The sequence below is a fragment of the Narcine bancroftii genome, chromosome 2 (genome assembly GCF_036971445.1).
Source record: "Narcine bancroftii isolate sNarBan1 chromosome 2, sNarBan1.hap1, whole genome shotgun sequence".
NCBI classification, from domain to species: Eukaryota; Metazoa; Chordata; class Chondrichthyes; order Torpediniformes; family Narcinidae; genus Narcine; species Narcine bancroftii.
The window spans coordinates 307,438,892-307,463,160 of NC_091470.1; the positions used below are offsets into that span (position 1 = coordinate 307,438,892).

The 24,269-nt window shown below is 38.3% G+C and overlaps 1 protein-coding gene across 4 annotated transcripts in view; it reads right to left on the reverse strand.

Moving 5' to 3' along the window:
* Positions 1–15,831: 15,831 nt before the first annotated feature.
* LOC138755494 (chloride channel protein C-like) overlaps positions 15,832–24,269 on the reverse strand; it is a 90,321-nt gene continuing 81,883 nt past the window's right edge. For 3 of the 4 annotated variants that reach the window (XM_069921539.1, XM_069921540.1, XM_069921542.1), the window contains exons 13-16: positions 23,391–23,570; positions 18,713–18,806; positions 17,436–17,528; positions 15,832–16,612 (exon numbers count right to left, since the gene is read on the reverse strand). In XM_069921539.1, the coding sequence (XP_069777640.1) occupies positions 16,394–16,612; positions 17,436–17,528; positions 18,713–18,806; positions 23,391–23,570 (586 nt within the window). In that variant the 3' untranslated portion in view covers positions 15,832–16,393. Of the gene's footprint in view, positions 16,613–16,894; positions 17,052–17,435; positions 17,529–18,712; positions 18,807–23,390; positions 23,571–24,269 lie in introns of those variants that run through there. The other variant, XM_069921541.1, reaches the window with a different exon arrangement.

Below are 24,269 nucleotides of genomic sequence, written 5' to 3' on the forward strand. Positions count from 1 at the left end.
CTAATGGTTGTATGATTGTAGCTGGTGACCTCAGTCACACCAACCTGTGAACTATTCTACCACAGTTTCATCAGCATGTCAACATCATCACCAGAGGAGAGAGCACATAGGATTGAGTGAACCCTGCCTTTGTCTGTCTTGCACACAGACCACTAGAAAAGCACACAAAGTCATTTCACTGGGAGATCAGGATGTGACTGGGGGTTGGGGTTGCACAGCAATGCTACAGGACTCTTGAGCCTATGGATAGGACCTGGTTCAGGGAGATGACCACTTAGGATGGTTACGTAAACATCAACAAGTACACAAGCTCAGTGACTGACAACATGGGCTTGTGCATTGAGGATGTCACGGATATCAAATGCAACACAACCAAGGCGCAGCAGAAATCATGGTGCAAAGCAGAGGTCTGTGCACTTCTCAGAGGTCAAGATCCGGCCTTCAGGACACAAGACAAGTTGGTGCAAAGGTTAGCTTGGGGTGAACTCTCCAGTGAAATCTGGAAGGCAGAGCGTGGGTACGCACGGAGAATCCATAGTCAGTTGTGTGACACCTACGATGCGAGGCATATATAACAAGGTATCAGAACAATAACAAACTACAAGACAACCTTGCGAGTCAATATGATAGACTGAATATCTTCTACGCACGGTTCAATGAAAAGAACAGGTTGACACGAAAGAACCCTCCATCTGTCCCTGAAGATCAAGTCCCTTTCATACCCACACCTGAGGTGAGGAGAATCCTATCCAGGGTGAACCAACACAAAGCAGCAGAGCCAGACAACATACCCGGCGAGGTACTCAAGGACTGTGCTGACCAACTGACGGAGGTCCTTATGGAGATCTTCAACAAGTCATTGCAGTAGTCCATCATACCCACCAGTAACTTTTTATATAATTTTTTATTTTTCACACTGTGAACCATATCAACCAAAATATGTACAAACGTTTCTCATTAAATTTACAGTGGCATTTTCTCCCTTTTTTCCCCCTTTTCCTCCCTCCCCTCTTCCCACCCCCTTCCAAAACCCATAAATATTCAACATATACAATACAATAAAACAATATCTTCACACAAAGGAAAATAAACAAAAAAAATGCGTCATCTATTTGTTACACAGTGAATCTAGTCGTTTTGTCTTCTTATCATTTTAGAGGATGGAGGTCTGAGGCAAGCTGTCTCTCTATGTTTCATGAATGGTTCCCAAATTTGTTCAAACAATGTGACTTTATTTTTTAAATTTTATGTTATTTTTTCCCAAAGGAATACATTTATTCATTTCCATGTACCATTGCTGTATTCTCAGGCTCTCTTCCATTTTCCAAGTTGACATTATACATTTTTTTGCTACTGCTAAAGAATTAATCTTTTTTGCGCTTTATCCAATTTGAGGCCTAATTCTTGACTTCTTATGTTGCTTAAAAAGAAAGATCTCTGGATTTTTTGGTATGTTATTTTTTGCGATTTTATTTAATATCTGATTTAGTTCTTCCCAAAACGTATTCACTTTCGTACATGCCCAAATTGCATGTACTGTTGTTCTCATTTCATTCTTACAGCTAAAACATCTATCCGATAATGTTGAATCCCATTCTTTTAATTTTTGAGGGGTGATATATACCCTTTGTAACCAATTATACTGTATCATGCTTATCCTTGTGTTTATTGTATTCTTCATAGTTACAGAACATAACTTTTCCCGTACTTCATTTTTTATCTTTATGTTTAAATCCTTTTCCCACTTCTGTTTAGGTTTATAGTTTATTTCATCATTTTCCTTATCTTGCAGCTTAATGTACATGTTCATTATAAATCTTTTAATTATCATTGTGTCTGTAATCACATATTCAAAGCTGCTTCCATCCCCACAGTTTCAAGGCAGCCACCAACATACCGGTACCAAAGAGGGCAACAGTAACAGGCATCAATGACTATCACCCAGTGGCACTGATCTCCACCATTATGAAATGCTTCAAGTGTCTGGTGATTGATCCTATCAACACATCTCCTTGATACACTGGACCCATTTCAATTTCCCTACAGACTGAACCTTTCAACCAGCAATGATATCACCTTATCCATTCTGTCTTGACCCACTGGAGAATATGCCTCATATGCCAGGCTGATGTTCGTTGACTTCAGCTCTACATTTAATACAATCATACCCCAGAGGTTGGTGGAGAAGCTGTCCTTGCTGGGTCTCAACACCACTCTCTGTAACTGGATTCTGGACTTTCTAACGGGAAGACCATAGTCTGACTGGCTTGGCAACAGAAGAACAAGCGTTGTCACACTTAGCACTGGCGGACCTCAGGGCTGTATGCTCAGTCCGCTCCTGTTCATGCTGCTGACCCATGACTGCAACACCAGATCTGGCTCCAAAAGTCATCAATTTGCAGATGACACAACAGTAGTTGGCCTCATCAGTAACAACATCGAAAATCAGAGAAGAGGTGGAAAATCTCGTGAAATGGTGCAAGAACAAAAAACCCCAGTCTCAACATGGACAAGACTGAAGATTATTGGAGGACCAGGGACGACCACCCTTCACCACATATTAATAGCTCAGTAGTGGAGAGTGCCAAGTTCCTCAGAGTCCACTTAAGAGGTGACACACAACATCTCATCATTTGTCAGAAATGTGCAACAGCGACTGCACTTCCTTAGAAGGCAAATGCAGGCAAGGCTACCAGCCACCATGCTGCCAGCTTTCTACAGGAACTCTATCGAGTGCATATTGGCCGGATGCATCACAGTCTAGAACAGTTGCTGAACAGCATTGAATGAGAGATCAATTTACAGGACTATAAAAGCAGCAGAGAGGATCACTGGGGTCACCCAGCAACCCCCCCACCACCCAAACAATAGAATTTGCTCAGATCATTGTTTAAAGATGGTTCAAAAACCAGGGAGGATACTAGCATCCAACACATTGCATCTTCCTTCTACTGCTGTTGGGAAAAAGATAGAGAGATATCAGAGCCAGAACCACCAGGGTGAGGAACAGCTTCTTCCCACAGGCAGTGAGACTGCAAAAACAACTCTCCATGACTCTCTATGTATTAAGCATATTTATTTTATATGGACATATATAGTGTGTATGTATCATTTGGCTGTATGAGTGCTTTACACTGTTCTGCACTGTAGACTGGAAAACGCTGCTTCATTCGGTTGTTCTGGCGTAATCGGATGACAAATAAACAAATATATTTCCCAGACCTTATTTTATTCTATGAATTATTTTAAATCCTAGCTCTTATAAATTTCTAAAGCGTCCGCCAGTGAATATTATTGAGCACGTGATGAGTCATCAATGCTAGTAAGAAATGAATTTAGATAGTTGTGCCATTTCATGCAAATGTTGAGAAACAAAAGTTCCTATTTTTTTCGATCACTCTAATCAGCAAATATGTAAAATTCAGATATCCAGAAGAAAAGTTACATTTTCATAGTCCAGATTATGCTCTGGATTTCAGACAGGCCAGCTTTAGGAGGAATTATTAGTCCCAGTAGCTCTTATCTGGGAAGGTAATAAATCTGGCAAGATCACTGTTGCTGAACATTATCAGTCGACTCTGCATATGGGAGTGTCATGTGAAGACAGTGTTATCCTTAGCCTTTTCGTACTGTCTGTTGTCAAGGAAAGATATTAGAGCTAATGTAGAGAGTAAGATTTAGATGTTTGGCTTGCAATAATATGCCATGTGAACTCTGATATTGCACCCATTGTTGCACACAGAGGATCAAGTGTTTTCCACCAGGAAGGATCTCCTAACTTGGGTCATTTAAAGGGCTCATTGATTACTTGTAGGTTTACTGCTGATTGATTTCCTATGAGTGTTGATTTGAGTTCTGTTTGGTCCTTGCAGACATCTTTAACATTTACATTATCTTCAAGGAACAATGCTCAAGGTCACAGGATTAACTTCGAGCTTTCAACAGTGTCTACTTACTCCCAGACCTCTGGCCATTTTTTAAAAAGTCTCCCTAAGTATATAATGAAGGGAGAATGAAGAGAGGACAAACAGGGCAGGACAGCTTGCCTGACCAGAGAAGAGTAGATCAGATTTTATTCAATCATTTATTGTCACACGTAGAAAGGCATTCAAAGGCGAGAAAGGCTTGCCATGTTCTGGTGCCATTGTGATTAAAAAAAGACTTTCAGAGATTTTGCTTTCCTTCAATAAATTCAGGATATTTCATTGGTAGTTTAATCCTTTTGAAGTTGATGATCAGTCTAAGTTGAACGCTTTTCCTTGAATCGCAGACTCAAATATTCTTAATATACTTTTTGACCTACAATTTGTTCACAGTGGATTTATACCACACATTTATAGTGAGTTAGTGGATTTAAGACTAGCTCCAATGGCTAAGATTAAAAATGATTGGGAGTGTGATCTTCCTAAATCTTTTTCAGATGCGGATTGGTAATCCACTGTCAGTTTCATCAATGAACCTTCATTTTGTGCAAGGCACTGTTTATTACAACTTAAGGTGTTGGTCCATTTTGTGAAAAGTATAACGTTTTTGAAGCCTCACTGATTCATATCTTTTGGGAATGTCTTAAATTAGGAGAATATTGGCAGAATATTTTTCATTCTTTATCAACAATTTTTAAGAATAAGTTAAATTTGTGCCATTTAATTTCCCTGTTTGGTTTTTCATGTGAACCAGATAAACTTTTATCAGCACCTCAAGAGAAAGTTTTAGCTTTTAGCATGTTGATAGCCAGATGAGCAGTTTTAATGAAATGGAAAAATGAACTCTCACTCAATTATGTACAGTGGCTATATGATGTAATGCTAGATCTAAGTTTAGAGAAAATTAGATATAATATTTAAAGATTTTAAAAATTACGGTTTGAAAAGGTATGGACCCCATACCTTTTAGGTGATAATGGGTCCTCTAGGGCTGATCCTTCTGTCTTCTTGAGGACGCGAGTTGATCCATCTCTGAATTTTTCTTGTAACCTTGATTAGAGGGAGGGGTTAGATTAGTATTAGTTTTAGATATATTTTGTTTTCTTTTTGATAAATGGATTTATGGGGTTTAATTATGAATATTCTAGATAATATCTTTTTAGATACTGTATTATGATATAATGATGTTTGTCATAATATTGTTTAATTGATCTTTATGCATAATCATTTGAACAAAGAATCATATTTAACAATTATGGATGAAATTTAAAATTTGTCATATTGTGCATTTACTTTAATTATATGCTGTTTATATGTTATCATATTGCTTTGCAATATTAATAACTTGCTGATGGATTATTATGTTAAACTCAATAAAAATATTTTAAAAAGACAAAGTTGATCATCTAGAGTACAGGATTAATTGGCAGGATTCTTAATAGAGTGGAATCCAAATCGCTAGATCTCTCAAGGTTGCTGCATCGAGTGTGGAATGAGCTGCCATCTGATGTGGTGGGTGCAGGATCGCTCAAGTTTTAAGAATAACTTGGATAGATACATGGATGGGAGAGGTCCGGAGGGTTATAGAATGTGAGCAACTTATTGGGACTAGCTGAACAATGATCAGCACAGACTAGAAGGGACCAATGGCCTGTTTTTTGTGATGTAGCATTCCATGGCTCTATAGTTGATAAGGCAGCTCAGAAAGCTTAGGGTCTGCTAGCCTTCATTAGTCAGGGGGATTGAGTTCAAGAGTCGTGAGGTAATGTTGCAGCTTTATGAAAATGGTTAGGCCACACTCAGAATATTGTGTTCAGTTCTGGTTGCCTTATTAGAGGAAGGATGTGGAAGCTTTTTAGAGGGTGCAGAGGATATTTACCAGGATGTTGCCTGGATTAGAGAAGGTGTCTTGAGCGGCACGGTTAACAGACTAGGACTTTTCTCTTTGGAGCAAAGGTGGCTGTGAAAGGAATTCATGATTATGAGAGGCATAGATAAGGTGGATAGCCAGCATCTGGAGCAACAATAGCAAATACCAGAGGTCACCTGTACAAAATGAAGGGAGGAAAGTTTAGGGAAGATGCCAGGGGTAAGTTTTCTTTTCCACAGGGTAATGTGTACATTCATCCATTCATACCAGGTTCAGGAACAGCTGCTACCCCTCCACCATCAGACTCCTCAACGACAAATTCAATCAGGGACTCATTTAAGGACTCTTTCTTGTGCACTTTATTGATTTTCTTTTTGTTATCTCTGTATTGCACAGTTTGTTTACATTCATTATCTGTTTACAGTTCTTGGTTTGCATGTTTTACGCTGTGTACAGTTTATTTTTTGCACTACCAATTAGTGATAATTCTGCCAAGCCTGCAGGAAAAAAGAATCTTAGGGTTGTAGATGATGTCATATATGTACTCTGGCAATAAATCTGAAATATTGAATGCATTTACAGGGGTGGTAGTGGAGGCTAGTACAATAGTAATACTTAAAAGACTCAGGCATTTGAATGCAAGAAAAATAGAGATTTAAAAATAGAGAAGGTTTAGATTGTTGAATAGGTTTGCACAACATTGTGGGGCAAAAGGCCTGTCCAATGCTATAATGTTCTATGTAGAAGAAAGGCTTAGCAGGGAGGTAATTCCACCAAAGATTTTTCCAGCTACAATATCTTTCTCAATGAGAAAATGCAATTGAGGTGCCAATAATTCAGGAAGGTAGTAGTCCTCTTTAAAATATTACACGTTTTCCAGAACAGAGCAGCAGACATTTCCAAATCTTATCACATAAGGTCACACACACATACACACACAGAGTTACAATTAATAAACAGAAAATACTGGAAAACGCCGATCAAACAATACCTTTGCAGAAAGAAACAGAGTTAGGGTTAACTCATTTTTTCCTCTCATCTCTCTGACTTGGAGGACGTACATTTCAGATTTATAGCATCAGCAAACATAATTTAAATCATTCCTGTTGCAAAAAATAATGAAAAGTGAATTCTTGATTATGAATTGAACAGAGTATTACTGCATAGAACAGGCCTTTCAGCCCATGATGTTGTGCCAACCTACATAAACCTATTCCACAACAATCTAATCCTTCTCTACTTCACCCTTTGTTTTTCTTACATCCATGTTCCTATCTGAGTCTTTTGAATATCCCTATTGTACCAACCTTCACCACCCTGCCAGTCAAACCTTTCCAGCTACCCACCAGTCTTTGTGTAAAAGTCTTATTTCTGATGCCCCTAAACTTTCTTCCACTCACAGATGTCCTCTGATATTTGCTATTATCACCCCATGCTGGCTGTCCACTCTATCTATGCCTCAAATAATCTTATACATCTCTATTATGTTACCTCTCGTCCTACATCACTACAAAGGGAAAAGCCCTTGCTCTGTCAACCTTGTTCCATAAGACACATTTTCCAATCCAGACAACATCCTGGAAAATCTCCTCTGCCTCGTTTCTAAAGCTTCCATATCCTTCCTACAATGACACAAGCAGAATGGAACACAATACTTCAAGTGTGTTCTCAGCAAAATTTAATAGAGCTGCAACATTACCTTGCGGATCTTGAACTCAATCCCTTGACTAATGAAGACCAACACAACTTACATCTTCTTAACCATCCTATCAATTTGTATGGCAACTTTGAGGGATATATTGACTTGGACCCCTAGATCTCTCCTTTCCTCTGTACCATTCCGCCATTAACCACATACTCCATTTTCAAGTTTGACCTTCCAAAGCAGATAACTTTGCACTTATACGGAATGAACTTCATATGCTACTTCTCTGCCCAATTCTATATCCTGTTAGAATCGACAGCAACCTTCTACACTATGTTCAACACTTTGTGTCACCTGCAAACTTACTGAGCAACCCCTCCACCTCTTCATCTAGGTCATTTATCAACATTACAAAGAAAAGGCGTCCTAGAACAGATCCCTACTAGTCACCAATCTCCAGGCAGAATCCATTCCATGTACTATTACCCTCTGCCTTCTGCAGGCAAGCCAATTCCAATTCCATACATTCAAGTATCCATGGATCATGTACCTCATGACTTTCTGAATTAGTGAGGACCTTTACCGCTCTGTGTGCAACATCTTCCATCTGCCCACATCAGGAAAGAGATAGAAGTATGAGACCCAGAACCGCCATGCTGAGGAACAGCTTCTTCCCATGATTAATCAGGCTGCTGAATGATTGATGAACTGTTAAAAGCAATTTTCCAAGACTCCACTATTTATTAATAATATTTATTTTAAATATATGTATACAGGTATTATATACATTTGTGTTATGTCTGCATCTGTGTTTACACTGTAGACCAAAGAATGCTGTTTCATCAGGTTGTAGTGGTACAATTTGATGATAAGTAAACTGCTTGTAAATCCTACCCGTAAGAATCCTAATAGTTGACAAGACTCATTTGTCCATAATTCCCAGAATTCTCCCTCTTAACAGTGGACAAAATTTGCCATTCTCCAATGTTCCAGGACACAAAGGCAATTTCCAATGCCCCAGCAAGCTCTTCCCTCGCTTCCAGCGGTAACCTGTTTTACACTGGCCTCACCTTCTCGAAGGTCTTTCTCCCTAGTCAACTCTAAAGCAAAGTACTCATTTAGGACCTCCCCTTCTTCTAGGCACATGGTCCCACCTTTAGCCCTAAGTGGCCCTAGCTTCACTCTAATCATCCTTCTGTTTTTCACATTTGTGTAAAATGTCTTAGAACTTGCCTTAATCTTACTTGCCAAGGCCATCGAGCTCTCCATGTCCTTTCTGGCACCATATCATTCTCATGAGCTGTTCTTGACTTTTGCTTTCTCCACCTTGTGTATGCTTGCTCCCTTCCTCTTGACTAGCTGTCCCATCTCTCTTGGCAACCATGGTTATTTCCAGAAATCCACGGATGTGGTCCCTGAACATACTTGACATTTTTAACATTATAGTAATTTCATCCAATTATTTAATTTTTAAATAATTTAATTTTTTTGCACCAAATTGCCCAGTGACCATGGTGGATTTGAACACAAATTTTTGATCCAGAACTTTTGCTGTTGGTCCAGAAATTTAACTACTATACTGCCGTATGCTGTTGGTGGCATTGGTTGTAAAAGAGTAAATGTTGTTATGTCGCCGTCTGCTACGAAGAAACATACACACTCACAGTGTGGCAGGTTAAGCTCTGACTTTATTGAGGCTGGAAATGTTCCTTTTATACAGTTGGAGTTCCAGCGTTTGGTTAATTGGCTGACATCACCCACATGAATAACAAAAAGCGGATTCCCGCCCATGGGAACATTCTTGCACATGAATACCCTTCTTCCCCAGTCTGGAGTTGCTCTGTTAACTGGCAGCCTAGTGTTACGAGCCCAGAGGACCCCAAAACCCAGCAGCAATAGATATTCACCAAGACAAATGGTTGAACAAAAATTGCTTTTATCTTTAAACATGAAAACAGAATCACATTTTAACTTAACTAACCAAACTTAACCCCCTTCTAATTCTAAGTGCACGTGTATGTAATGTGTATGCAAGTTCAGAAAAGTTATTTGGGTCACAGTCCAATCTCACTTCTCATTCCTCTAAGTTCACTGGTTGCAGGCAATTCTTATGCTGTGCACAGAATTTAACATTTATAAAGTTCACCAGGCTTTGGTGCTTGAAAGGTAAATGATTACCGTTCAGGAAAGTTCTTGTCGGTTTTCAGAGAGAGATTTGTTGCACATTTACTTCCATCAGCCATTTAAGTGTCTTGCTGAAGAAACTTGCCCCCTCAGGGTCCTCCAGATGATAACCTCTTTCTTTCAGGTCACCACAGAATTCCTTCTTGTTTCTCTTATTTCAAGTGAAACATTAGACAGCCAGTCCCCTCCTCTTGCATGAACCACAAGAGCTTTGACCAGGCTGAACTAAGAACTCATCTTCCAAATGGGGTTTTCCCCAAATTTACCAGCTTGTCCTGTTCCAGTCCCAGCTGCTGCTGCTGACTGTAACACTGTAGAAGTGATCTGTGTGTGTCTCCCTCTCCGAGAGAAAACCTGTTTGACTCTTTCTGCTTGAAAAACCACATGACCTTCTGAAAACAGCAAGTTCCCCTCCAGACAGAATGTGGCTCCGGCAAGTTCTTTTATCTGTTGCCTTTTTGTAAACAACAATCCATTAGTGAAGTCTCTTGGGCACTTTCTAAAGCTTTTGCAAAGGCTCTGGGGCCCCGACATGTCTAGCATTAGTAGAGCTCCAGTATTTCAAATAAGATCTGTTTTAAAGTGTTTTTATGTGATCTACACTAACAAACCTTGCCCCAATTTATCTCCCAAAAACATATCTATATACTCTGTCACACTAGCCAGTGCCATTTTAGGGCTGCTGGTATTGTACTGCCCCAGCTTCCAACCGTGCCGGTTCACTATGCTAGGGGTCATTAGTGATGTTTATTACCGCGTGTGGTGCCGTCCCAATCTCCGCGGTTGTGGGCCGCCACAGTTACTTATTTATAGTCAGGTACTCTTTCCTGATTTTCCTGAGACTACCTGCAAATTGGAGGAACAATAACATCTTCCAGCTTGGCACCCTCCAATCTGATGGCAATAATATTTACTTATGTGGCTTTCATTATTTCGTTAACCCCCCTTCCCCACTTCTTCCCCCATCACCTTCCCCCATTTCAGTCTCTCCCTGCCCTGCCTCCTTTCACACAAACGGGATAAATTCTTATCTCATCCCTGACCATATCCAATTAATACCTTTTGTTGGTCTGGATTCCTCCCCCAGCCGGCATTGTCTGAATTCAGCGACTTTCTAAGATTTCCTGCTTCAGACTCATTCTGCTTATTCCTTGAAGACTGGCTCAGGCCCGAAACGTCAGCAACATGTCTTTGCTTTTTTAGGGATGCTGAAAAGACTGGCTGAGTTCCTTCAGTATTTTTGTGTGTTTTTACTGCAATCCCAATCTCTGCAGACTTTTGTGCTTCACCCTGATTTTCCGCATTGCTTGTATGTGCTTGCAGTGACAATCTGGAGGAACCACTGGAATAAACAATTATGCTTCTTTGAGGTCGTATATCTCCATGAGTTTGTTCAGCACTTCAAATGCACATCTAGAACTCAAATACTACACTGGTGATGAGGATGCAAGGAGACAAAACCTCAGGTTGTAAAAAAAAATAAGACTGAGGGCATTAAGAAAAGACAGCTCTATCAAGTGGGCAATTTAGAGCACAAAATGGAGTTTGAGGAAAATGGCAGAATTCGGTTGGATGTATTGAAGACGAAGGATCATGAATACAATGTGGAAGTGTTTAGACATTTCTGTGGAAGTAACAGAGAGGAAGTGATAATGAAGAAATTGGAGCCATTCAGGAAGGGAAAAATGCCAGCTTCTGACTGAAATAAGGTCATGTACCAATGCAACACAAGTTAATTTAACAATGCTTCTTCGGACAGTCAATGTCATATTCAGTGAGCTCCTCAAATTGACGTGCAGCCACATTAACACAGCACAATTAGGTACTTTCAAAGGGGATAAATTCAAAACTCTGCAGTAGCAAACATGAGATGTATGATAAATGAAAGAACTTCCTAGACTGTGTTTTAATTAACTAAGTAGGCCATTGGCTAACAGATGGTTACATTCAGTCTACACTTTTAATACACAGGAGCTAATGTTCAACAAGACACAGGATTGCTATTGCTGTGGAGATCGATTTAGTGACCAACTGCTCATTGTGATGTTGTTTAGTTGGGAACTTGCTAGGTGCATGTTGATTCTATGTAAGAAGAAAATTATTACTTAACATTATTTCCTAATTCCATAAAACACCCATTTTGGCGGTATGAATTTGCTATCTATTTTCCAGTTTCTTCAAGGTTGAGATAGTGACACGTTGCCAGGAATAGTAGGTAATGAAAATATGAAATTATTATGCTGAATCAGAATACCGATCACATAGACTGATTTCCCCCAGTTGAGATAACATATATAAATATACTAAGAGACAAAGATTGGTATGATTCATTTGAGATCATGCCCGTCAAAATCACCAAAATCATTGCAATGTCCAGGCAAGCAACCTGTCCAAAAAGTAAAGGAAAGTTCATGCTGCAACCTGGTCATAGCAGAACTGGAGCAGATGAGAGAGAATTACACCACATCGCAAGTCCTCAAATGAGAATGAAAAGATGCACTGAAATCATATTGCACCATGTCTAGAAAATAAACTGTTGACCATTTTTCTTTTATATGAAACCTTTGATACTTCCTTGACAGAACCAAGGCTGTTAGTGGATAATTGCAATGTGGCAGATTTGAAGAATTCACTTAAAGATATAGTCACCTATGGAATCCAGGAGACCAGTCTGAAGAAAAGGTTACCATGTTGGACACAATTCTTTTTTTAAAAAGAAAGTGCATGCAGACAGGCAAAACTGGAAGGCTTTCAAAAACCATGGGAAAAGCATTAAATGGGAGGCAACAAGAAGTACACATGGGAACATAAGAAATAGGAGCAGGAGTAGGCCATCCGGTCCATCAAGCCTGCTCCGCCATGCAATAAGATCATGGCTGATCTGATCATTGACTCAACTCTGCCTACTTGTCTTTTTCCTATATCCCTCAATTAGTTTTTTATGTAAAAATCTATCTATCAGAACATTAAATATGTTTAATGAAGTAACCTCAACCACTTCCCTGGGCAGAGAATTCCACAGATTCACTACTCTCTGGGAAAAACAACTGTTCCTCATCTCCACCTTAAATCTACTTCCCCGAATCTTGAGGCTGTTTCCCCTAGTTCTGGTCTCACCTTCCAGTGAAAACAATTTTCTTGCCTCTATCTTATCTATCCCTTTCATAATTTTATAGGTTTCTATAACATCTCCTCTCATTCTTCTGAATTCATGTGAGTATAATCCCTGTAGGTCAACCCACTCATCTCTGGGATCAACCTGGTGAACCACCTCTGGACTGCCTCCAAGGCCAGAATATTCTTCCTCAAGTATGGAGGCCAGAACTGCACACAGTACTCCAGTTGCAGCCTCACCAGTACCTTGTACATTTGCAGCATGTCCTCCCTGCTCTTGAATAAAATTCCTCGAGTGATGAAGGCCAACATTCCATTTGCCTTCTTAATAACTTGTACCAGCAACCTAACTTTTTGCAATTCATGCACAAGCACTCCCAACTCCTTCTGCACTACAGCATGCTGCAGTTATTCACCATTTAAATAATAATCTGCTCTTCTATTTTTCCTACCATTTACTTACATTTACTTACGTTGTACTCCATCTGCCAGACTTTGCCCACTCACCTAACTACATCCTTCTGCAGTTTCACCACATCCTCTGTATAATTTGATTTTCCACTCAATTTTGTATCATCCGCAAGCTTGGCTTCACCACACTCTGTCCTACCTTCCAAATCATTAGTGTAAATGGTGAGCAGCTGAGAGCCCAACACAGACCCCTGCGGCACCTCAGTTACTACTGTTTGCCTTCTGTCAGTTAACCAATTCTCAATCCATGCCAATATACTTCCCCTGACTCCATTCATCTGTATCTTATTTATAACTCATGTGCAGCACCTTATCAAACACCTTTTGGAAATCCAAATATATCAAATCAACCTGTTCCCCTTGTAGAGCGTGTTGAAAGAACCAAAGACTTGTTGATCCAAACCAAGGCTTTTATTAACTAAAAGACTGGAGCATATCACAAGTAGGTCGACCAGTCTAGAATGACCTGGTCTGGCTAGGAGCAATCCTTTAAGGCCTGCCAGTAGGTGTGGCTACCCTCTCAGCCAATCACAGTCATCCTATAATACAATCTGTACATATACACATTGGTGATAGAATCTGTACTATCACACCCCTCTACTGCATGCATTATATCCTCAAAGAACTTCACCTAGTTTGTCAAACAAAACCTGCCCTTTCTGAATCCATACTGCATCTCGCCAATTCAACCTTAATGTCAGCTTCAAACATTTTCCTGACTACAGACATTAAGCTAACTGGCTGATAGTTACCAGTCTTCTGCCTACATCCTTTTAAAAAAAGTGGCATGACATTTGCTGTCTTCCAATCTGTCAGGACCTGCCCAGAATCCAGAGAATTTTGGTAAATGACTATCAATGCCATTTTCTTCAGTATCCTGGGGTGCATCCCTTCAAGACCTGGGGATTTGTCCACCTTCATTCCCATTAGATTGCTCATCATTATCTCTTTTGTAACAATTATTTTTAATCGAGGCCCTCACCTCCCTTCACATCCCTATTTGGTATGCTGGAAGTGTCATCCACTGTGAAGATTGACGCAAAATATCTGTTCAAATCCTCAGCCATTTCCTCATTACTCAATATCTTCTCATCTTCCAAGGCATCTATGTGGACTCTAGCCACCTCATCCGTTTTATATATTAATAAAACATTTTTGCAATCTGTTTTTTATATTTTGGCTAATTTACCTTCATAATCCTTCTTCCTTTTCTTTATTTCCCATTTAGTTGTCCTTCGTTGCCTTTTAAAGTTTTACCAATCCTTAGGTTTCCCACTACTCTTGGCGACTTTGTACACAAGCTTTTAATTTTATACTTTCCTTTATTTTCTTAGTTAACCAAGACTGCCTTTTCCCTCTTTTACTGCCCTTATTTTTAAACAGGAATATATATTTTGTTGAGCACTGTGAAAAATCTTTTCCTCAACTGTACTGCCAACTAGCCTGTGCTCCCAGTCCACACTGACCAACTCCTCTCCCATCCTGTTGTAGTCTCCTTGTTGAAGCATAATACACTAGTTTTAGATCTAACTATTGCAACCTCTATTTGTATGAGAAATTCAATCATATTATGATTACTTTTTCCAAGAGGGTCCCTCACTACTAGATTGTTAATTTTACCTATCTCATTGCACAATACTAGATCTAAAATAGCATTCTCCCATGTTGGTTCCTTAACATACTGCTCAAGAAGCTATCACAGATTCAAAAGGCAGAAAAGAGCAAGTATGACCAAGGTTGCTTGGTGCTGCAACATCATGATTATAAAAGACTTGGCATGCATATGGAAAAAGCTGAATAGGAAAATGATTTCTATAGACAATGTATGATGAGAAAGACATCAAAAGATCACTGAATGGACAAGACTCATTCAGGGAAGGGAGGGTCAGATTCAGACTCATCAGTCATCATCTCAGCCCTTTTAACCAGTCACATACTTTTGGTGTATAAATAAATACATTAAAAGTATTGGGAGAAGCGTGAATTAAAGAGTCAAGAGAGATGCGATGTGAATTCTAATAGCATACAACAAGATCCCAAAAGGCAAGAACATCTATAGTCATGTTGAAACAGTGAATAGGTGCATTATATACCTAAATATGTGTAACTAATTTACTTTTAAAAGAGACAAGCATAGTAGATGTAGCAGGTTATAAAAGGATTATGGTTGTTTTAAGGCTGCTATCTTTTTAAATACAGCGTTAAGTGGTTTTATTCTCCGAGTTAAAAAATGGAAGGGTTCAGAATCATCATGAAGTAACTACTTATAAGATGACACTTCCCTCTCTTTCCATGATTCTTCCAAGAATGAGAATGAGCTCCTTGGATGCTCAGATATTACAACATATGATGTCATATAACTATAGTACTCTACAAAACAATTTATCCTTAAAGGGAAAGTCATAAAATAACCACAAATCACAAACACAAGATCTTAACCTTTACACCACTGGATTAATTGGTCGTATTGGTTGAAGGGTTTGTTCAACTCTTCACAACAAAGTGAATGAGCCAAGATACTGCAACGAATGTTAAATCAAAAAGTTACTGTTATTCATTGATGATTTATGACTGCACATATATGTAACATGTAAAATATGAAAAAAAGTAAACATAAATTAAGACCATTTCAAATGACCCTTTATTGAAACCCAATCAAACTTTCCCACTTAATGTTAGCTTTTGCACCAAATCTTAATTAAATATTAATCTCAAATATACAATGAAACAAATTACAAGGGGAAAAAGTAGACAGCACTGTGAAGGCTATGCAAGGGTAAACATCAATGCTTATTGTTAATGCTTATTGTTATACCTGATCATTGCTTAATTCCTTAAGTGACAACCTACTTCAGTCAAGTTGGAAAGCTTTAAGATGTGTATTCAAGGTGATAGCAATTAATTGTTAAATAAATCAAAATCATTCTTTAAAAGGCTGATAAACAGACATTGGAATTCAATGCAATAGAACATCATCAAAGATGATTCCCAAAATGGAACAAATACTTGTTCAAAAAATATCTAGCAGGTTGAGTGGAGGAGACTGGAAATAAAAGTTATTACAAACCAAAAGATTATATGGAGTCTATAATGTTCTATGATAAATATCTATCAGAGACAATTGCTACCTTCCCCTCTAAATGATTGATTTCAAAGCAGTAAAGTGAGAGTTTTCATCAGAAAGCTTTATATTTTATAATTGTTTCCTTCCACATTCTTAGATTCAAAGAGTTTCTCCTCTAGTCGAAATGCCATGAGATCTTTCCGCGTAATAATGCCAAGAACACGATTTCTCAAGTCAACAACAGTCAGGTGGCGAAGTCCCAATGTTCGAAAAATAATGTAAGTGCGTTGAAGAGAAAAATTAGCATGGACAGTCATTGCTGATTGGTTGATGTATGGTTTCTATTGGCAACAAACAAAAGAGGAGGAAGTTTAACTATTTACTGTTCTCAACAAGAGGGTAGCCTGCAAGTTAACACAATTATCAAGCAATTAGAATCAATTATTATTTATTATAAGTGACATTCTGAAAGATTTTATTTGATATTAGTATTGAATTTTTACATTATATTGAATTAATACCATAGTATTAAATGCAGATTAACTGCATTTAAGCAAAATTCCATGCAAGAAAAAAATGAAACAATGAACAAATATCAATCATACATATCAAATAATCACAAAGATATGAACAGGGAATTCAAGAGAAAAAATCTAAACCAAGCAAGTAGTTTGAATGTGCAAATAACAGATGGTATAGTTGAAATAGAAAACATGCATGTATTTGAGAAGTTTAATAGCAGGCTGAATCCATTCAAAGGGAAGGAGTCAATAGATGTTTCTGTGGAACACAAACAGAGCAATGAACTTGTAGGGTTAAAAGGTGCTTATGGTCTACACTGGCAGATTCCGAAGATACAATCATCCCGCTTAAAATCATTATTTTTTCATCATCATCTGATCCAAATGATCAAATTCAAGCAATTTCTTTAAAGTCAAAGCAATGATTGTAAGTACTGTTTATTTGATGTTAATACCTAGTAATCATTTGTAATTACACAAACCATGCCTAATAGATCTGTATACTGAAAGAATTAATCATTTATAATAATCATTTGAGAAGAGCAAACATCAACAAGAACTTCAAAAGATCTTATATGTTCGATCAAACAAACCCACCTGTAATTCAAAAGATTTTATTTTGTTTCCTGCACAACTCACTTACCAAGTTGATATAGTAGTCCCTATATCGGTGGTCAGTTCTGTACCTGTTCAGGAGCAGATTTATCTTTGTAAAGTTTTGCAACTTGACAGAAATCTATTGACAAATTGGAAAGAATAATAGCATTATAAACAGATTAAAAAGTGCAAATTCAGTGAAGAATTGCTCCATTAAAATATTGCCTGAGATTTTGCTCATTTCTTTTTTCACCTATATTGCCTCACCAGTACTCTATTCACACTTGCTGTGAACTTTCCGTCATACTGTCTTGAATTAACATTGGCAGATTAGGAGCAGATATGTGAATTTTTCTGGCCTTTCATTTTATATTTGGCCATTTTTGACTGAAAGGAAAATTCTGCAGAATCCTGAGCAAATCAAAAGGAACAATCTGCCTGGACTTGCATTAATTTGGACTGTTTATTAATTTGTTCTGATATTTGGATCGTTGAGTATTACTAGAAGAAGTTTCTTCTTTTATTGCTCTCATTAAAAATAATCAATGTTGGCTTTTTTAATTATTGGGCAAAAATCATGAAGGAATAAGGAAAGTCTGTCAAATGCGAGAAGGATATTCCTTCAGTCCAGTGAACACCAGTTAAAAGTACAGGGAAGTTTATTCACCAAATAGATCTTTTATCAGGTCTTGAATGTCTCTGTTGACTGTGTTAATAAGAACAGAGAAGTGTCCTTCTCTGATTGTGCAGGTGCACATTAGCTGCAGAGAAGGAAACTGGAGTGAACTTCTATGGTCTTGGCCCAATTTTTCTTATAATACTATCAATGATGTTTGGAAAGCTTGTATTTTTTTTAAAAACTACATCCCTCAGGAGGGATGACCTTATTGAGTTGCTTCATGTGCAAATGTTAGTGTTGTGAGCCCTTTAATAGCTGGAAGAAAACACTCCTTTAAGTTTGTGGCTATTTGAAAATAATTGCAAAACTGAATGTTTTAGTTCCAATTTTGCTAATTTCTGTTTTAAAAAAGTCACAATATATTTTTAAAAGATCTTTCTCTCACCTCTTGTTACCCAGAAACAAGTAGATTGCAGTTTTCTGCCGGGTTTGCTGTTCAAGAAGTTTGCTATTCAAAATTTAAATAAAACCCTCACATTTAGCATAATTTCTTGGACAATTTTCTAACTCATGATGCTACCCACCTACCCTAAACCCTTCCAGAGTCGAATCCATTGCAAAGCAAGAGTCACAATGAATTGGTGCCTGGGAGAACATAAAAAGTGCAAGTTATTACTTCCTTTGATTATACTGGTAATTCTCACCTCATGATAATTCAGCTGAACACATTGCTTGCAACTCTCTTTCTTCTGCAATTCAAAAAGCTTCTCATTTTCCAAGATTCTGCAAAGTTCCAGTCTAGTCCCAAAACAGATGAGAGCAGAAATGAGGAAAGAAAGCAGGATACAATGACCAAGGACTACTTGCTACTCACTCTACTTTGTCTGTTGGGTGCAAAGCAGCAATTAATTCAGTCTTCCATGCAGGATAGATGATGAGTTGGGTCCAAGATGGTCAGGACAAGAACAAAGTATCCATAGTCCTTCAGGGTAAGGAACTCCAAAGATTCACAACTTTATGGGTGAAGATATTTCTACAATCCAATCATCACACCTAAATGCTCATTCTGAGAAATGCCCTTTTATAGAAAATGTGACAGTAAAGGCGGAGATTCTCTGCCCTCAGGTTGCAGACTTTACCTTCATAAATGCTCCACGAGGGGCTTCAAGGCACCAACTCTGATCCCTCTTCAGGCTTGTGACAGAGGTGGAGCAGAGAGCTCCACCTTGCTTCATGAAATGAACTGCCACTGCAAGCGGATGGTGTTGTGATGATCCCATCAGCCCGCCACCCAGGAGCCACCATCAGGGCTCCCACTGTGATGGGAGCTGGGATTAGGGCTCCCTCCTGCCACACGGAAATATCTTCTTCCCGTTCCTCCTCTGTCCCTCATTCCCTCACCAAGGCCGCCGAGATCAAGGAGCAGGAGGGCAGTGAAGAGCCAGAGAGAGCGGGAATAGACATTCAAGGTGCTGAGTCCACGGCCCAGGAGAAAGGAGGTCAGATGCTGAGGAGTGGAGATGAAGAAGCAGAGCCAGGAGGCCAATGGATGTAAGAGGGGAGTAAAGAGCTGGGATCAGCATGCTGGAGGGGCAGCGCTGGGCAGAAGAGCTGGAAGAAGGATCAATAGCTGTTTTCGATACCCATAATCCCCCATGCACCTGGAACCACTCTGTATTTCCCAGAGTGGTTCCAGCTGCATGGGGGATTATGGGTAACGTCCCAGAGCGGTTCCAGCTGCATGGGAGATTATAGGTAACGAAGACGGCCATTGCTTAGCATGAACATTAGACCTCACGGTGACGAACAGTGATATTGCACCACTCAGCCTGCCTCCATATGCCCTGGAGGACGCTCTTCATAAAGCAGCACAGGAGCATCCTTTTAAGGCTGTTCCATAAAAAGGTAAGTTTAAAATTTTCTCCGCAGATGGAGCCGGCCTCGAAATGGAGGCCCGGAATAAAACACCAAATGATTACCTCCAACCAGAGGAAAGAGCCTCTCGGCATTTACTCTGTCAAGCCTTTTAAGAAGATTTAATCTCTCATTCTTCAAAATTACAAAGAAAAAATGTTCCTTCTATCACTCCTTGTCAAACTGTCCCCATTTTCCAGATTTCAGATTCAATTTTATTGCTCGAGTACATACTTGACATCACATACAACCCTGAGATTCCTTTTTCCTGTTGGCAAGGCAGAATTACCACTTATTGGTAGTGCAAAAAAATCTGTACACAGCATATACATGTAAACAAATAAACAACTGTAAACAGACAATAAATGTAAACAAACTGTCAATACAGAGGATTTTGAAATCATTTAAGCTGCTAGCAAAATATCATTTCTGATCTTATGTTTTTTTACCCAGGTGCAATCTCAACTTAATTGCAGCAGGACTTCTTAACACTTGTACTGTCCGTACCCTTATCTTCCTTCAGACATTTGACTCTTAATTTACTGTGGTGTGTGCAGAGGGGCACCCAAATAAATCTGAATATCAACATTTACTTATCTTGTAAATAAAATTTCACTTTTCCAATCTTCCGCATCATTACAACATGCGTCATCTTGCATATTCTTATCTGATTAATTATTTGGTTTATATCCCCTTGGTACCTCTTCAGATTCTCACAGGCCAACATTAGGGTGGCATGGTTAGTGTACCAGTCAGTGCAATCCTATTACAGCGGCAGAGGCCAGTGTCTGAATCCAGCTCTTTCTCCAAGTTTCTACTTATTCCCTGAGGCCAAGTGGGTTTCGTCAGGGTGCTCCGGTTTCCTTCCATCCTCCAAAATGTACAAGATTTATAGGTTAATTAGTGTTTTGGGGTAGCACAGGCTTGTGGGCGGGAAGGGCCTGTAACCATGCTGCATCTTTAATTTTTTTTTAAATTAAATAAAGTTAATTGAGTAGAGTACACCAAAATATTATCAAATAAATATATCTAATTTACATCTGAATAATTGCTGCCATCAATTCCCCAAAAATGTCTTTCATATATGAGCCATATATGAGATAGGTTTATTCTACAAATTTCTACAGAATTCCAGCCTAATTTCCAAACAAATGAGAAAACAAAATTGTAAAGCAAAATAAAGCTTGAAATACATTGCAAAACCATTGTCAGCTAAAAAGATAAAAGATAGGATAATGCATCATAGGCTAAGGTTCATAGGGAAAACCTAGCTTTGGTGCATTGCTAACTCCAAATTGAAAGGATATTGCTCAAAATTTCTTTAATTTTTCCAGTTAACAGTCAGCTTCACTCCCCACCCCATCTTACAAACTCAGGTTACGTCCTTAGATTCTCCATGGTAAAAAAAAAGAGTGAATTAATTTGGCATGGTTAATATAATCCAGTTTCTTTAACCTCATAAAAGAAGCAATTGTGGCAGCCTGTGGTGGCCTGACACACAAGATGGTGTTAAAACGCGGCGATCCTGCAAGGGCCATGCAGGCTAAATCGGCTTTCTTCATGGGCTGCCAGCTGCACGGCGAGCACCCGTGGAAACGCCAGCCTATCCACAGCTGGCAAGCCAGTGATGTCATTTCCACTGCAAGTGGCGTAGACAACCAGGCCCAGCAGGTCTATATAAAGGCAAGGTGACCCGTCAATAAAGTAGTATTGACTGTACTCACCTCATGTCATTGTCTTGCTTTCACACCCTGCCGTAGCACACACAACACAATCAAATTATTTCTTCATCTTCCCTTATGATACTTATTCATAATAAACAATTTTTTAAAAACATGTTACAAGGAGTTGTAGAGAGGATATTAAAAAAAATCTAGAGGTAGTGGAGAAGATGCAGAGATTTACAATGACGATAGCAGAGAATGGAACATGTACAGATCAGAAGAGGATCAGAAAATCAGAATGGATAAATTGGATCTCTTTCCTATTGGGAAAAGGTGAGCTAAATAGGTGTCTTTAAAGTTATGAAGATTTTGACAGCATAGATAAAAAGGACAAATGTCCATTTAGATAGGGCTTTGTTATTAAATAGTTACTAAGAAATCCAGTGTGAATTTGGAACAAACTTGTTTACCAAAGAGTATTTAAAGTATGGAACTTACTACCAGATGGATTTGAAGTTATACGAGTGAAGGGAATATATTGAGGAATAATGAGAGGACTCTGAAATAAAATATATGTCAGCAAAGACTTGTTGAGCCTTTTTCTGTGCCTATATTTCCCTTGTGTCTTTGATTTCAGCCTTTTTTTTAAACCCTGGAAAGGGAAGAAAAAGCTTTGGTTGAAACTAAATGCTTGATTGGCCAGTGATTAAACATACAAGACCTATTGTGATATCCTTGCACTTCATCATATTAAATAGCACCATTCTTCTTACTGATATCAGTGGGGAACCACAAGCACAGAACAACTGGTGTTTTCACTGCTATACATTTAAGAAAAATACTGGGTGGTCATTTGAGACATCTTGCATACATCCCTTTCTTCAAAGAAGAATTATGCCCAGTCTGTTCTACAGATATTCAGATGAGATTCAAAGATGTCCACAATGTTTATCTCCTCTCTAACCAAAAATTAGTAAATAGCCATGAGGGAAACAGCAATGAATCAAGTAAACATTTCAAAAGGCACAGAAATTGTTGGCATAAATTATGTTCTGTCTTGAATGTGTATTTAAACATATTTTGCATCAACATAACAAGCTTGAATAAAGATGTATTTCATTCTGAAACACAGCTGACCTTTTGCAACCATTGTCACAAATTTTGTCTCAATTATCTATTTTGCTGTTTTTAAACTTTTGTTGCTGTGTTAATTTTCCCAATTCTTATGCAACTGATAGATTGAAAAGTCCTCCAAAATATTTATGCAGCATTAAAATAACAACACTGCATGGAATATCAGTGGTACAAGGTTAAGTCTAGATTGACAAAATGCAATTTCCATTTAACATCATGCCCACAGATTTTTTTTTAATGTGCAATCCTGAAAGCGAATTAACAGGCTCTAGAAACATGTATGTAAGGAGGACACATTGTGAGATCACATTAATAATGGTTGATGCCACAGCCAGAATCCATGAAGCAAGTCCTTAATAATGAAAACCAACTGTTGCAAACCCATTTGGAGCAGCTGCTTCCTACAAATTGTTTAATTTATTAATTTATAATAATTGATTTAATATTTCAAGCATTTTATACAATCAAAAGTTCACTTGAATTAGCATGATAAATGGAAATAATACATTTTCAAACAATGTGGTTTATATTTAGATTTACTCATGCATTATTTCACACTACTAAAATAAGAGTTACTACCACAGCTGCTCAGTGGTATTTTATTGTTCAAACCAAAAACAATCAGGCCATTTCATTAATATTTAATGGTAATAGTGCCCAACCTGCTCACCTGGTGATGGTGCCTATAAATACTTCATCTTGGGCTTGTTCTGGTTGATAAATAACAGGGAATCCTCCATGGTTAGTCTCCAGTAGAAGTTCAGCCAGCTTAGTCACCTTTTCATTCAGGTGGAGCACCTTTACTTGAAGCTCCATAATGTCTTTTGCTGTAAACAACTCCAAATTCAGCCTGCAAAAATGAACGAAAACATTTGGCATCATTAAGACTATTTAATTGTCACATATGGGTTATCACCATGTATTAAAAGAAACCTGAAAATTGAAACTGAAAACAGCTTAATGGCTGCCTGGTTTGGCATAAAACTATATCCTCAAAACTCCTTCAAAAAAATCAACACTGTAGCATTCACACAAATTATACTGCTTTGCCAAGTTCTTGCAGGCTTGTGTTCCAAGTTATCACAGAAGCTGAACTGCAATTGTAAAATATGCCAATGTAACAGTCAATATCGACATATAAATATAGAAATTACACATTGTAAATTGAAAACTGTAAGTATCTGATGTTAAGAATAAACATTTTATATCTTTGGCATTTTTCTTAGGATCTTCTATTATATTTTAAAAGAATATTCTGAGTCTGGAAAGAAAAGTTGTTCAATATAGTGACTAAAATTTGAGTGCTTGCCCAAACAATATTTTAAAAAGCATATTTTTAAGAAAAAAAGTCTTTATAAATATTAGACTATGTTGATACTTTATTTCAATATTGGTGCAAGATGGATAAATCAGAAGGAAGTGAATCAGGTTTGCAACAAAGGAGAAAGTCCAAGTGGTCAAAGTATTCCTGAACCAAAAGTGACTTGTTATTATAGAACAGTGCAAGTTTTGAATAATCAGAACACCATCATGAGAACAACACGGCTCT